Source organism: Cinclus cinclus, chromosome Z (assembly GCF_963662255.1).
Source record: "Cinclus cinclus chromosome Z, bCinCin1.1, whole genome shotgun sequence".
In the NCBI taxonomy this organism is placed as follows: Eukaryota; Metazoa; Chordata; class Aves; order Passeriformes; family Cinclidae; genus Cinclus; species Cinclus cinclus.
In genome coordinates this window covers 68322554-68334908 of record NC_085084.1, presented here as the reverse complement: position 1 = coordinate 68334908, position 12355 = coordinate 68322554, and the positions used below count along the sequence as shown (strand labels likewise).

Here is a 12355-nt window from a genome sequence, read left to right as displayed (position 1 = left end):
AACAAATTAAACAGGGGATGGTTCATGGAGTAGTCCCTGGGCCAGTCAGGACAGGACAAGATGTGGAAAAATGTGCTGTACACTGCAGTCAGGCAAAATGATCCTCCTGGAATCCTGATGAAAGGTACCCAGGAGACTCAAGGATGAGCCCTGGAGTTCTGGAGTCAGTAATACCAAGGATCTGAGGCCTTTTACACTCCAGCTATAAAAGGAAACCTTGCAACTTATGATGGGGTTTGAGCTGCCTCAGAAGTGATCGGCACTGAAGCACAGCTTCTTCTGGCATCTTGACTGCCAATGCTGGACTGGATGTTCAAAGGGAAAGTGCCTTCCATCCAACACGCCATTGATGTTACGTAGAATAAATTGATTACTCTGACCACACAGTGAGCTCAAATAGGAAAACCACCAGTCACCCAGGGGTCTTGGAATTCATCACAAAGTGGCCTGAAGGTGAAAATTTTGGATTACCATCACAAAAGGAGGAAAAGGTTGCACATGCTAAGGAGGTCCTACACAACCATAAGTTGCCAGAAAATGGAAAGTGATGTTCTATCTTCACTGATGGCTCCTGATGTACTGTATAGACAGATGGAAAGTAGAAAGGTGCTGTATGGAGTCCTACACTAGTGACAAGGTGGCTTTAGATAGCACTGAGTGAGAGAAATAGCCAGTGCTATACATCTACACTGACTTATTGATGATGGCAAATGCTCTGTCAGGGTGGCTGGATCAATGCAAAAAGACCAATTGGCAGTGCAGAGGAAAACCCATCTGGGCTGCTGAAGTGTGGTACCTTTGCCTGGGTGGAGAAGTTGGCTGTCAAGTACATCAAGCAGGTGCACCATACCCAAGAGTTGGGCTACTGAAGAATATCAGAACAACGGAGAGGTGGATGGAGCTGCCAAGGTTGAAGTGTTTCAGGTGGGTCTGGACTTGCACCGCAAGGGTGAATTATTTCTGTCTCAATGTACCCATGATACCTCAGGTTACCAGGGAAGAGATGCAATATCCAGATGGGCTTATGATCCAGGGGTGTACTTAACCATGGACACTCTCTTCGTGGTTATCCCAAACTGTGGCAGATTGGTTACATGACACTACCAGAAACCCACCAAGGCAAACTTCATGTGTTTACAGCTGAAACAACCACTGGATGGCTCTTAGGGAAGACATTTTGGATTAGTCCTGCCTCAAGGAAAGGCAAATACATCCATGAGATTGTTTTTGCTCAAGGACTTGAATGCACTTGGTGGGTAATGCAGAAGGACAGACAAATATGATGTGTGCCTCAAGGAGATATGATTTTTGAGTGAGAACACTCTGTAATACTGAACTGTATAATATTGGTTGCTGAATGACACTGATACTGTGTGCCATAACTACCATGGACAGCAAGGACAGGCTGCTCCAGATACACAAATTGTGAGCTGATGCAGCTCACAGCCAGCTAACAGTACACAAGCCCTCCTGCTCTGGAAGATGTCTAGGAAGGATAGAACTTCATGGACTACATGAACTCAACAGATATCTTGAAGGGACAGCCATTGACTACAGAAATAATACCTCTACATGTATATTTTTATATCTTTATCTATATAGATACACATATGTATGTATACATATATGAATATATGTCTATATGGATAGACATATGTATGTAAACATCAGAGCCATGGCAGTGTGCCTCATTTTTTATGTGCCAGGTGGGGGGAAGTAAGGGATTCTCACTTCCAAGAAGGAAAGGGCCGTGGGTGCCGTATTGGTCTCATGACATAACTGAGCATGACACCAGGTCTGCTCAATTACACTCCATGAGCATTTTTTGTGTAATCACCCTCTTTTATACATCCTTGTTAGTATGTGCTGTTGCTGTTACTTTTCATTTTCTTATCTTGTTTTTTCCAGTTAATGGTTATCTCAACCTATCATTCTGCCTTCTCTCTCTCTCTCTCTCTGTCTCTCTCTCACTAGTGTGAGGAGAGGGACTGGAGGAGACAGGGAGCAGTTGCATGAAGTTTAACTTCCAGCTGAGTTGAAATCATAACCCTCACAGGAAATTGTAACAACAATTTACTGGGTGAAAGAGAATAGACTCAAAATCCAAGTTGACCAATTTTAGCAAGCGAGTTGTAACTGTAGCTGCATTATCCGCATAAGAAATCTGGCAATTTTATCAAAAGTGAGTGTTTTCATACATGAAAAATCTTGAAGACTCTTACTAATTTATTTTTCATAGTATTTTATTAAAGATATAAAGTAAATATTGAACATATATAGTCACTTGCTATCAGAGTTTGAACAGGTGCTAAGTGCAAAGCAGACTTTAAGACTTTTTGCTGCAATTATGGAATAACTGTGCCAAAGCAAACTATGGCCTCTTTTGACCTCATTAACTTTTTTTGTTTGTTAAGGCTGTGTAACGCAAAATGCAAATAATAGCTGCTGACCAGAAGTCAATGTTTAAAAAAGATGAAGAGTGCTGCTGCTGTCATATAAAAAGGACTGAAAAATGCATGCCTTTTCCTTGAAGTTAGACACAGGGATATTTTTACTTAAAAAATATTCAGGAAAACAAGGAAATAAAGGTCAGTGAAATTCAATTTCTCTGCAATCACTGAGGAGCCAACAGGAGTAGTTTAGTACTGCTGCTATCATGTGTTAAGTATGTTAGAGTTATGATCAGCAAATGCCCTGGCCACCTCAGTGTCTGCCTGCTACACACAGGATCTGTGGCAAACTGGCAGGGGCATCAGTTGCATGCTTGTGATGCAATATGAATGGGAATTGCATGAACCTGTGTGCTTCAAAAACTGTGACCAGAGCAATTAAATGACACCAAATGTTTGCCTGTATTTACATACAACTTGATAATGTAACATCAAAGCAAGAATTTCTATTACTGACAAGTGGAGAGTAGTTTAGACTTGTAGAGTGGGCAGTATTTTTTTTTCTCTTTATGATCCATTGAACAACCCTGACAATCCCTGCAGGAAAATTCCATGCTGACACTCAGTCTTGAATATTGTCTTTTGATCAAGGGATGAGCAAAATTAAAATTTAAAAATGCTGATTAAAAAAGGCTTTCACAAATTATAACTATAATAAAAATGTTATGCCATTTCTAAATAACTCCATCCAGGTCCCTTCTGTCCTTCTAATCCTTTAAATTACTGACTTACTATGAACCTACTTACTAGAAGTTAGTTGTCTTTCTAGTATGCAGTTTTAATCAAGCTGTCCCTTGAGATCGGGTATTTTCTTTTAATTAACACCTAAAGATTTTAACTGAGAAAAAAACCCCATGTTTCCAGACAAAGTATATATGAAATTGGTGTGCTTGTCTTCAACACATGATCAGTAAACCCTTGATCTGGCAACTCCAAATTACAAGGTGTTTTTCTGTTCCACCTCAAAATGCTCCAGTTGTCTACAATTCTGCACTGTCACACCTCCACAGACACACATCCCATAGCCTGGCACCAGCAGGGAAGGGAAAGTTGGAGAAAGCTTACTTAACATGAGCAGGTTAAAAACTCATGAAATGTTACATCTACTCTATTTCTGCTGAGGTCTTGGCTAGTTCCCCTCACCCATTGCATGGACAATGCAGCACCAGAGAGAGAACCTCTCCCAGACAATAAGCATAAAGCATAAAATTTAAAAGCACCAAGTAAAGCAAAAATTATATGTGAGGCTTCCTAGAGGTAGACTTCCAGCTTCTCCAGTGTTAACTTCCGATGAAACAACCAATGAAGATGGGCATCAAGGGATCAGGTTTTGTTTCCTGTGATCCCATCAATTCCTGCCTGACAGGAGTCCTTTCAATTTACTGTTGTCAAAGAGTAATTGGGTTGTTTTAATCTGTGCAAGTATTTGCCCATTTTTTATGCATCCCCTGATGGAAGTGGATGGATAAGTATCAATGCAAAATACACTTTTATAGCTTAAAAGAGACGTATATAGTATACTGCTAAAAATATGTTTATAGCCTAACACCATAACTAGGTTGCATAATAAACACTTTTTATCAGTGTGTGTCTCTATGTCTGATGGTGCTCCTGTGAGTCTCACTAAGAAACTCCTTGTTCTTATTAGCCAATTTTCAGCCTTTCCAATAATACATCTTCAAATTGAATAGATTTTAAAATACATTTATGAATATTTTCTACTACTTTTAGATTACATCTCAAAATCAATCAAGGATTATTTTACCATAGAAAACTATGAGTAACTGTAATCTGTGGAAATGCCATAGCAGGTTCACTGAAAAAGTGGGTAAAAGTGTACTTGTAAATCTGAAAAGACTTGAAGTAGCACCAAGATCAACAGTAATCACAGTCCAACAGGGTGGTTATTTCATTGTTGCACCCTACAAGAAGTGTCCACCTTTAGTGTGTCTCTTCATTTCTGAGGAATTAATATTCTTATGAGCATTACATAATTGTACATACTGTACATTTTGTGTTTAATTTCATAAAACAGAGAGGAACTGTATATATATAGAAGTTATCTTTTGATATTAATTTATTCCCTGCTGAAGTCAGTGCAGACAGGAAGGTTTTGTGTCTTCTGTCTGCTGTCAAACCATAGCTTTCATACAGGATTTTGGCGAAAGTGTCAAAGGTCTCCTGCAGAAGTGTAAATATCTCTGAATCATCCCAGGGTGGAGTCCATGGCATCCCAGAAAGGGCCTCAGCACCATTCCTGCTAGAAAAATGTCAGTGCTGCAGATATGAACGACTTCAGATCCTCATTGACCACTTTTGCACTCTCCTAGCAGCCATACAGCTATATGTTGTGCTGGCAACAGCAACCATTCTCCTTCCAAATACATCTCTGCTTACCAAAAGCACAACAGTATGTGCAGGATTTCAATTCCCCCAGGAAATCCACTGAGGTGATGATATGTTGTCAACTCAACTATCATACAAGCCTGTCACAGTAGGACTGTTGTTAATGTACATGGACCCATGCAAGGATACTGGAAAAGATGAGATTACAATAACTTAACAGGGAGAAAATCCCTACCCTGGGTGGAGCAGCGTGTCACTTGTGTGCCACAGAAACACAAAAACATCAGGTCATTTCAGGGATGTTATTAGTGGCTCAGCTTTCAAACTAGTGAGGGAAATTTAATGTATCCATGCAGTTAAACATTACTCTTCACATTTCTCTTTACATAAGTTAGTACCACTGGATATTAAAAGCAGCATGTTTTATTCTAAAACTTTCTATATTCCATCAGAGATGCTTTCTGCTATCTCTGCTCTAATGAAAGTACCTGTTGCAAAATGAAGCTTGCATTATATCTGTACAAATAAAATGACAATTGTAAGCACTATTTAATCATCATAACAAGTACAAATATGCACGTAGAGTTGCACGCGTGAACGATACAAGTGCACTTGGTAAACATTGTGGGTGTAAAATTCCATGATGGAGCAGCTGCATCGTGTTTAATCACCTGGGACCATCGCTCTGCTTTCATACCGGCCAACTCCAGCCACTGCCCTGTCAGCTACGGTAGTCTGCGCAGCTGACCAAAAATCTCTGGATAAAACCGGCCAGATATTAGTTTAATTTCTGTTTTCATCACACTCACTAGGGAGCTACCGATGGAAAGCTGCCGGCCCAGAAGGCACGGTGGCACCGCGTTCGAAGCCCGCGCTGGCCGTGCCCGCAGCGCAGCACCCCCGCTGAGGCACGGCCGCCTCTGCCGCGCTCGTCCCGTCGCTCCTCCGGCAGCGGGGGGGGCGGGGGGAGGTGGAAAGCGTGAATGGAATACCCCCTTCCCAGGAGAAAACGGGGAGCGTGCCGTCGGTGGCGTGCGCTGCCAGCCTCAAGCCGCAGAGGCCGCGCTCCGCCCTGCCCGGGACAAGGGTGCCCGGAGCCGCGGGGGCTCTCAGCGCGGCACCCATCGGAAGCGGTGCCCGCCGGCGGCGGTGCGGAGAGTGAAGGCGTTTCCCTGCGGGAAGGCCAGCGTGCGGATGGCGCCCGCCTCCCCCAGCGCTGCCCGCAGGCTGCCGCCCCCCTCCAGCTCCCCGCCGAGCGGGCGCGGCGCGGCGCGGCCGGTGCGCAGCCCGCGGAAGGCGCCGTGCAGGCGCGGGCCCGGCCGCGGGCGCTTGGCTGTGGGGCTGCCCCCTGACCTGTCCCCCGCGCTGCCCCCCAGGCTTCGCAGAGCGGCGCGGCACTTCTCCGACACGGCCCGCAGCATGGCATCCACGCCCTCCGCATCCTCCAGGCCGGTCCCGGCCGGGGCAGCGGCGGCGGCAGCAGCGGTGGGAGGAGGAGGTAAAGGATGAAGAGGAGGAGGAGGAGAAGGAGGAAGGGCTGTTCCGTCGGCGCTTTGCGGGAGCATCAGCGTCTGCCGGTGAGAGGGAGCTCGACTTCCGCTACCTGTTCCACACCACACTGTGCCCTACTGCTCCACCCCACACCTCACTGCCCTGCCCCGAGCCTCACCACGCTGATCCCCCACCGCCCTGCTCCACCCCAGCCCTCGTTGCTCTGCCCCACCCCGTCCACCCCACAACACCCTGTCCTGCACCACACAACTCCCACAACCCCACACTGCGCAACCCCTTTCCACATCTCCTCCCTCCACCCATTTCACACCCCATGCTGCCTCACCCGTCACCCTATTCCCCCCTGCACCCGACATCACACTGTCCCCCAGGGACCAGCTGGGCCGTGGGGCCAGACGGTGAGCAGCACTCACGTCAAGGGCGGCGGCCAGCTTCCTGGCCTGACTTGCCAGCTCCTTCAGCTGCACGTTGCTCTCCCGCAATGTCACCAGCTCTTCCTGCCTCTGTGTGAGGGTCTCCTGCAGCTGCGACGGACAAATGGGGAAAGGGGTGGCTGAGGCTGCCCCTCTGTGCAGGGATCAGGGGATGCTGCACACCATCACCTTGCCGTTGCCCCAGCCCGATGTGACAGAACAAACCCAGCACAGGCTGGGGAGGGCTTTGGGGTCCCTACCTGGCTGTTTGCTTCCAGAGCATCTCCCAATGCTTTCTGGTGCTGGTCTGCCAGGTCTCTCCAGCGTGGCTCAGAGGAAGACAGGTGCTGTGGGGGCACCTGCACCAGCACGCTACTCTGCAGTTGTGGGGCACAGGACCCAAAGGCCACCTCCTCACCAAGTGAGAAATTATAGCCAGTACAGTCCAGAGGTGGTGACATTAAGGTGGATACATCTGGAAGGAATAGCCACAAGCTTTAAGGGGAGGTATTCATGTCTGTTCACCCCAAACCCAGCACACCATTCTCATTCTAAACATCCCTCTGGGATGTCCTGAAATGCTTTTACTGTAACAGTTGTGTACCCTAAATCTGTTTGGATTTAACTTGTCTCCCATAGGAGAAAGTTCAGTGATAGCTCAGGTCTCCAGGGGTTTGAGTGGGAATGCACTACCTCACAGACTGTCCCACTGTGGGACAAATACACAGAGGGTGGGAATTCAAAACATCAAAAGTAAAGCAAAAAAGAGGAGACTGAATGCTGCATGACTGCAGATGTGAACATGCAGGTACATTTGGCTCAGGTAAGGAAAAATATCTACTTGCCAGATATGAAATCACCGACAGTATCTCTGAATTCCTGGAAATCAAACTCCAGCCCATCCTGGAAGCAGGGACCCTGGCAGGGGTGAAGCAAATGATCCAGTGAGCAGGGCCCAGGGCTCAGACCTGCCCACACCACTGCCCGTAGTGTTTCAACAGTGTCTGCTGCCTGTGCTCAGCACCTTATCACAGTTATAACACCCCCAGGCAGTATCCCCTCGCTATTTGCTACTAACGCATCTGACACATGGGACAAGATGCTGTCCTCTGCTGTGCCCATTTCACAGGTGGGAAAACTGAGGCTAGAGGAGTTATCAGCACCCATCCTCTTCCACCATCAGAGAGAGCTACCCCTCCAGGTGCCAAGTGCAATCTAGGCTGTTCTGAACAGTAGGTTTACCTGCTGCAGGGTCACAGGGCCAGCTGGGGTGGTGGGAAGGATGGGGGCAGAAGATGCCAAATCCTGCCAGTTGATGGTGCTGAGCACTGGGGACAGTCAGAGATAGAGGTGAGTAGCACGGGCAGGGGTGGACATAGCCAGGGGGGCATGGCAAAATGAGGAGCACCGGCTGGTGGGCATCTTCTATGTGGACGGTCAGGGAATGCAGAGCTAGGAAACAGGGTCAGAAGGCCCCGAGGGGGTCATGGAAAGGAGTCATGGCCCAGTGAACACGGTGGGGAGTGTCACGGCCGGGAGATGCAGGGCTGGGGAGCACGGTGGGGGACACCAGAGGGGCGCAGAAGGAGGAACGGGGGAAGGGTACAAGCCTGGGGGGTTAAGGCTGTCCGCCGCAGGCTGACTCACCGAGGGCGGGCGCTGCGGGGGCCGGCGAGGCGCCGCTGCGGCGCGGACGGGGTGGGGGAGCTCGGGGGCTCAGGGCGGCCGGGGGCGTCCACGCCGTGACCCCCCCGGGCCGGGCCGGCTTCTTGGTTAGGCGGGCGGGCGGGCCCTGGACCGTGTTGGGGCAGATGCTGCCGAAGGCTCGGCGGCGGCCGCCCTGCTCCATGCTGACGCCGAGGCCCCGGCCTCGGCCCGAGCTCCAGCTCCGGTGCCGGCGGGCGCCCTCCGCCCCGCGTCCCGCTCGGCGCCGCCCCGAGATCAGGGGTGCGGGGGGCCGCGGCCATGGCGGGGGCTGCCCGCCCGCCCGCCTTCCTTCCTCCGGGGCGCCGAAACCTCCCGCCGCCGCCCCGGGCCGCGCCGCCGGCTCCCGCGCCCGCGGAGCCCTTCCCCGCGCCCGCGGAGCCGGGGCGGGCCGAGGGGCTGCCCCGGAGGGAAACTCGAGCAGAGGCGCCGGCGGTCCCGCCACCACGGCCGCCCGTCCCCCCAGCTCCTCGGCGCCGAGCTCAGCCCCGCGGGTCTCCGTCGGGCAGCGCGGGCTCCAGCTTGGGGGCTGGGCTGGTTTTTATAATGATGTTTGTTAAATGTCTTTACAGGGGTAGGGGCCGTCTGCGCTGAAAGCCACGGGGGACTGGGGCGGGGTGGGGTAGGTCTTGTGCGGGAGAAAAAGAGCCGCTCATGGCATCTTGAATGTACCGATCTGCGCACCGGGAGAGGGTACCCTCTCAGCGACAGAGGATCCCATCCAGCTGAAATCACCGACAGGGTTGGCGGAGGAGGGGTCTTATTCCCCCGTGGCGGTCTTGTAGGCATTTTCCGTAACAGCAGCGTGGACAAGTTTTGCGCGTTCTGCCTCAACACCTGAGGGCAGTCAGGATTTGGATCGCCGCCAGGCATCCGGGTCCCCCCCTGCACTCAAAGGCGAGCGCTGCCTAGGGCACCTCTAGGTGTCTGTGAGGTCTTTTAAGATCACTTTTGTGCAAAGATACTAATGAAGAAGATTAAATATTTTACGACACTGTGACTGTTTCCTGCTCTTCAATGTGCCAACCTGTTCAGAAGTGTGTATCTGGATTATAGACCTGCTGGAAAACTAAACTAACAAACAAACACAGCTGTTACTATTATTCCACTCTGTTTTCCTACACTTATGTCAGTGTATCTATTTTTTTTTTTTTTCCCCTAGCCATGACCAAGCCAGCGGGTGCCAGTTTGAAAAGGGTAATGCCCGGTGGCTAGAAGTAAAACCCCATGGACTGGGGTTTATAGAGCCAAATAAATTTGTTTATTGCAGCGCTGGAGGTGACGGGGATTTCTCCACCTAACTCACCCACCATTGTCAAGTGCTGCAGTTTATTTATACAGTAAGTGTTGCTTAATATTTATGTGTCATTATAACATCATGATATATGCACCGGATTTACATAATGCTGTTTCACGGTTACAATTGTTATTATGTACTGTGCTTGTGCCTCCCCAATTCAGGTGGTCTTGAGGGTCTTCTTCAATGAAGGCACCTTCCTGCATCTGAACCGTTCAGCTTTGTCTTCGGAGCATGGATAGTTATGTTGTTCCTTGGTCTTTCTGGATGTAACCGATCTAAATTCTTCATTTTGTGGCTAATTTGCTTACTGATTTGTACTATGTAGCTAATTTGGTTTACTCATTTACTCATGCTTTACTACTGTAATTTGCCAATTACTGATTAGTACATCCTGCGGCTTCCCAGTATAGCTATACTTGTCTATTTTGGAAACTATACTTGTCTAGTTTTGAAAATATTCACCTGGCGAGTTGCCCTTTATTTAAGCGTTAAGCAATATACTAGTTATTACATTGTATAGAAAGTTATGATTCGGGTTATATTGGTATCTTATAACTCAAGATGTACAAGCATTTTGTAACTTTGACCCAAGTTATACAGGCATCACAGGGAATGATATTATTTGGCATCTTTATTTTGTGAATAAAGGGTGAATTTGTTATGTGCCAGTATGTTTCCTCTCCCATCTCTGTCCACGTGCCACCAGCAAATAAACGAATAGAGGTAACAAGTAGAAAAGAGTTTACTCGACATTCAGTTGGTCTTTACACCATTATCTTTATGGACCACCCTCCAATTAAACAACACAGTACGTGAGATTCAGTAAATTATTTACATGCTGGACTTGAAAAAAATACAGCAAAGGGACAGTGCAGATGACATGACACAAAATCGTTTGCTAAACGCCATCTAATTTTTAAGCTCCAGTTACTCTAAGGCTTAGTGGATCAGACTGCACTGACTCTGTGGATCACAAAAGCCGAGCCAGAGCCGTAGCCACCACCGCCCGCTGTCAGCGGTCATCCCCAAGCCAGGGGCACTTTTGGCCCACCTCTGAGGGCAGGAGGAGAGACAGGGACCGCCCGTTCAGAGACACCAGGAGCTGAAGCTGGTCCATACAATCCCGAAGAAGCTCCTCCGGGTAGCCGCTGACTCGCAGGTCTAGGGGGCTGCGGTGGCGCAGGAGCCGGTCCGCCAGCCCTAGGCTGCTGGCGGCCAGCAGAGAGGGCGCGTATTTGGTGAAGGCATAGTCAGCCAGGCTGAGCTCCGCGATGCCCGCCGCCAGGCTCCGGGCGTCCGCCGCCTCCCGAGCGTCAGTCCCCCGAGCGTCCAGCCGCACCTGGCTGAAGTGCTCCAGGAAGAAGCTGGCGGTGGGCGCTGCCAGGTCGAAGTCCAAGCGATGCAGGACGATGCACTCCAGGTTGCGGAGCTGCTGGCGGGTAAAGGCGTCGCAACAGAGGGCGAGGAGCTCTTTCACGCTAGGAGGATGCACCTCCACCTGCGAGTGGGGACAGGAGTGAGGACGCTGCCGCCGGGAAGCAGCGCAGGGGAGCTGGCGCGGAGCCCGGTCTGTCTGTGGCCCTCTCAGGCTGGCCCCGGCGGGCTGCAGAGGCGCTGGTGGTGGGGCAGCCGGGCCCCGGGGCCGCCCTACCTGCTTGCAGGCGATGAGCAGTGCTGTTACCCCCAGGAGCTGGAAGCAGTCGGCGGCCACAGGGGTAGTGGCGAGAAAGCGGTCGAGGATATTGACGGCCAGGCAGAGCGCCTCCAAGGAGAGCCCGAAATGCCGGTGCACGGGGATGAGCCAGCTGACCAACTTGCAGCGCGCCTCTGCCGTCACCTACGGCACAGGCAGCGGGGATCAGGCGGAGCCGACCCCGGGCTCCCCTGCCTGGTCCCCGCTGCCCCCACCTGCGGCTGCCGGGCGAGCGACTCTCGCGGCTGGTAGCGGCCCTCCAGCCCCTTGCGGGAGCGGTACCAGCTCTCCCCGTAGTCCCGGAAAGCCTGCAGCTCCTGCGCGCTCTCCCCCGCCGCCGTCCCCAGGCGCCGTCGCCGTGCGGGGCGCCGCGGACAGCCCCCGGGGGAGCTGTCGGGCCCCCGACGCTCCGGAGTGCCGCCGCACCGCCCGCTCGCCGCCGTCACCATGGGGTGGGCGCCCGTGCCGGCTCCGCTCCGGTCGCGACGCTGGCTATTTGAGCCGCGTGCTGACCGCCAAAGCTGTCGCCACCCGCCCCCCAGGCACCCCGCCCCGCCTGTCCCGGGGAGGTCGTCTGGGCACTAAGGGGACCACCGTCTCCAAAACAAAATCCGAGACACCGAAACCTCTGCTTCTTGCCCTCGGACCAGAAGGCTGCGATGGAGACGCCGTGGGAACTGTGACCTCCCGACCACGGCCTCCTCGCCGCAGCAAACCGGGCAGCAGCGGCGTAAACCCACGAACGCAGCCAGCTGAAGCTGCTGCATCGATTTTGCCACTAGCAGCGCAGACGTATTCTCCAGCTCCTAGCAGTTCAACTCAGAACCTCGTGAGCTTTACGAGCTACCGAGTGCTCCCCACAATTAACAAGTTCCACAAAGTAACACTTCCAGTGCAGGTCACCAGAAACAGCAAAAACAGACCAGGAGCTCATGGG

General features: G+C 51.1%; 2 protein-coding genes across 2 annotated transcripts; both read right to left on the bottom strand.

The window, feature by feature from the left end:
• Positions 1 to 5905: 5905 nt before the first annotated feature.
• On the bottom strand, positions 5906 to 7609 carry MCIDAS (multiciliate differentiation and DNA synthesis associated cell cycle protein). Its single transcript, XM_062512888.1, has 4 exons — positions 7567 to 7609; positions 6982 to 7196; positions 6722 to 6832; positions 5906 to 6367 (listed from the first exon to the last, which is right to left on the bottom strand). The coding sequence occupies exons 2-4, from the start codon at positions 7180 to 7182 to the stop codon at positions 5906 to 5908; spliced, it is 774 nt and encodes a 257-aa protein (XP_062368872.1). The 5' UTR covers positions 7183 to 7196; positions 7567 to 7609.
• Positions 7610 to 10737: 3128 nt separating this feature from the next.
• On the bottom strand, positions 10738 to 11994 carry CCNO (cyclin O). The gene is made up of 3 exons (XM_062513747.1): positions 11634 to 11994; positions 11377 to 11562; positions 10738 to 11223 (listed from the first exon to the last, which is right to left on the bottom strand). Exons 1-3 carry the CDS (start codon positions 11865 to 11867, stop codon positions 10738 to 10740), a joined length of 906 nt encoding a protein of 301 aa, XP_062369731.1. The 5' UTR covers positions 11868 to 11994.
• Between the last annotated feature and the right edge of the window lie 361 nt (positions 11995 to 12355).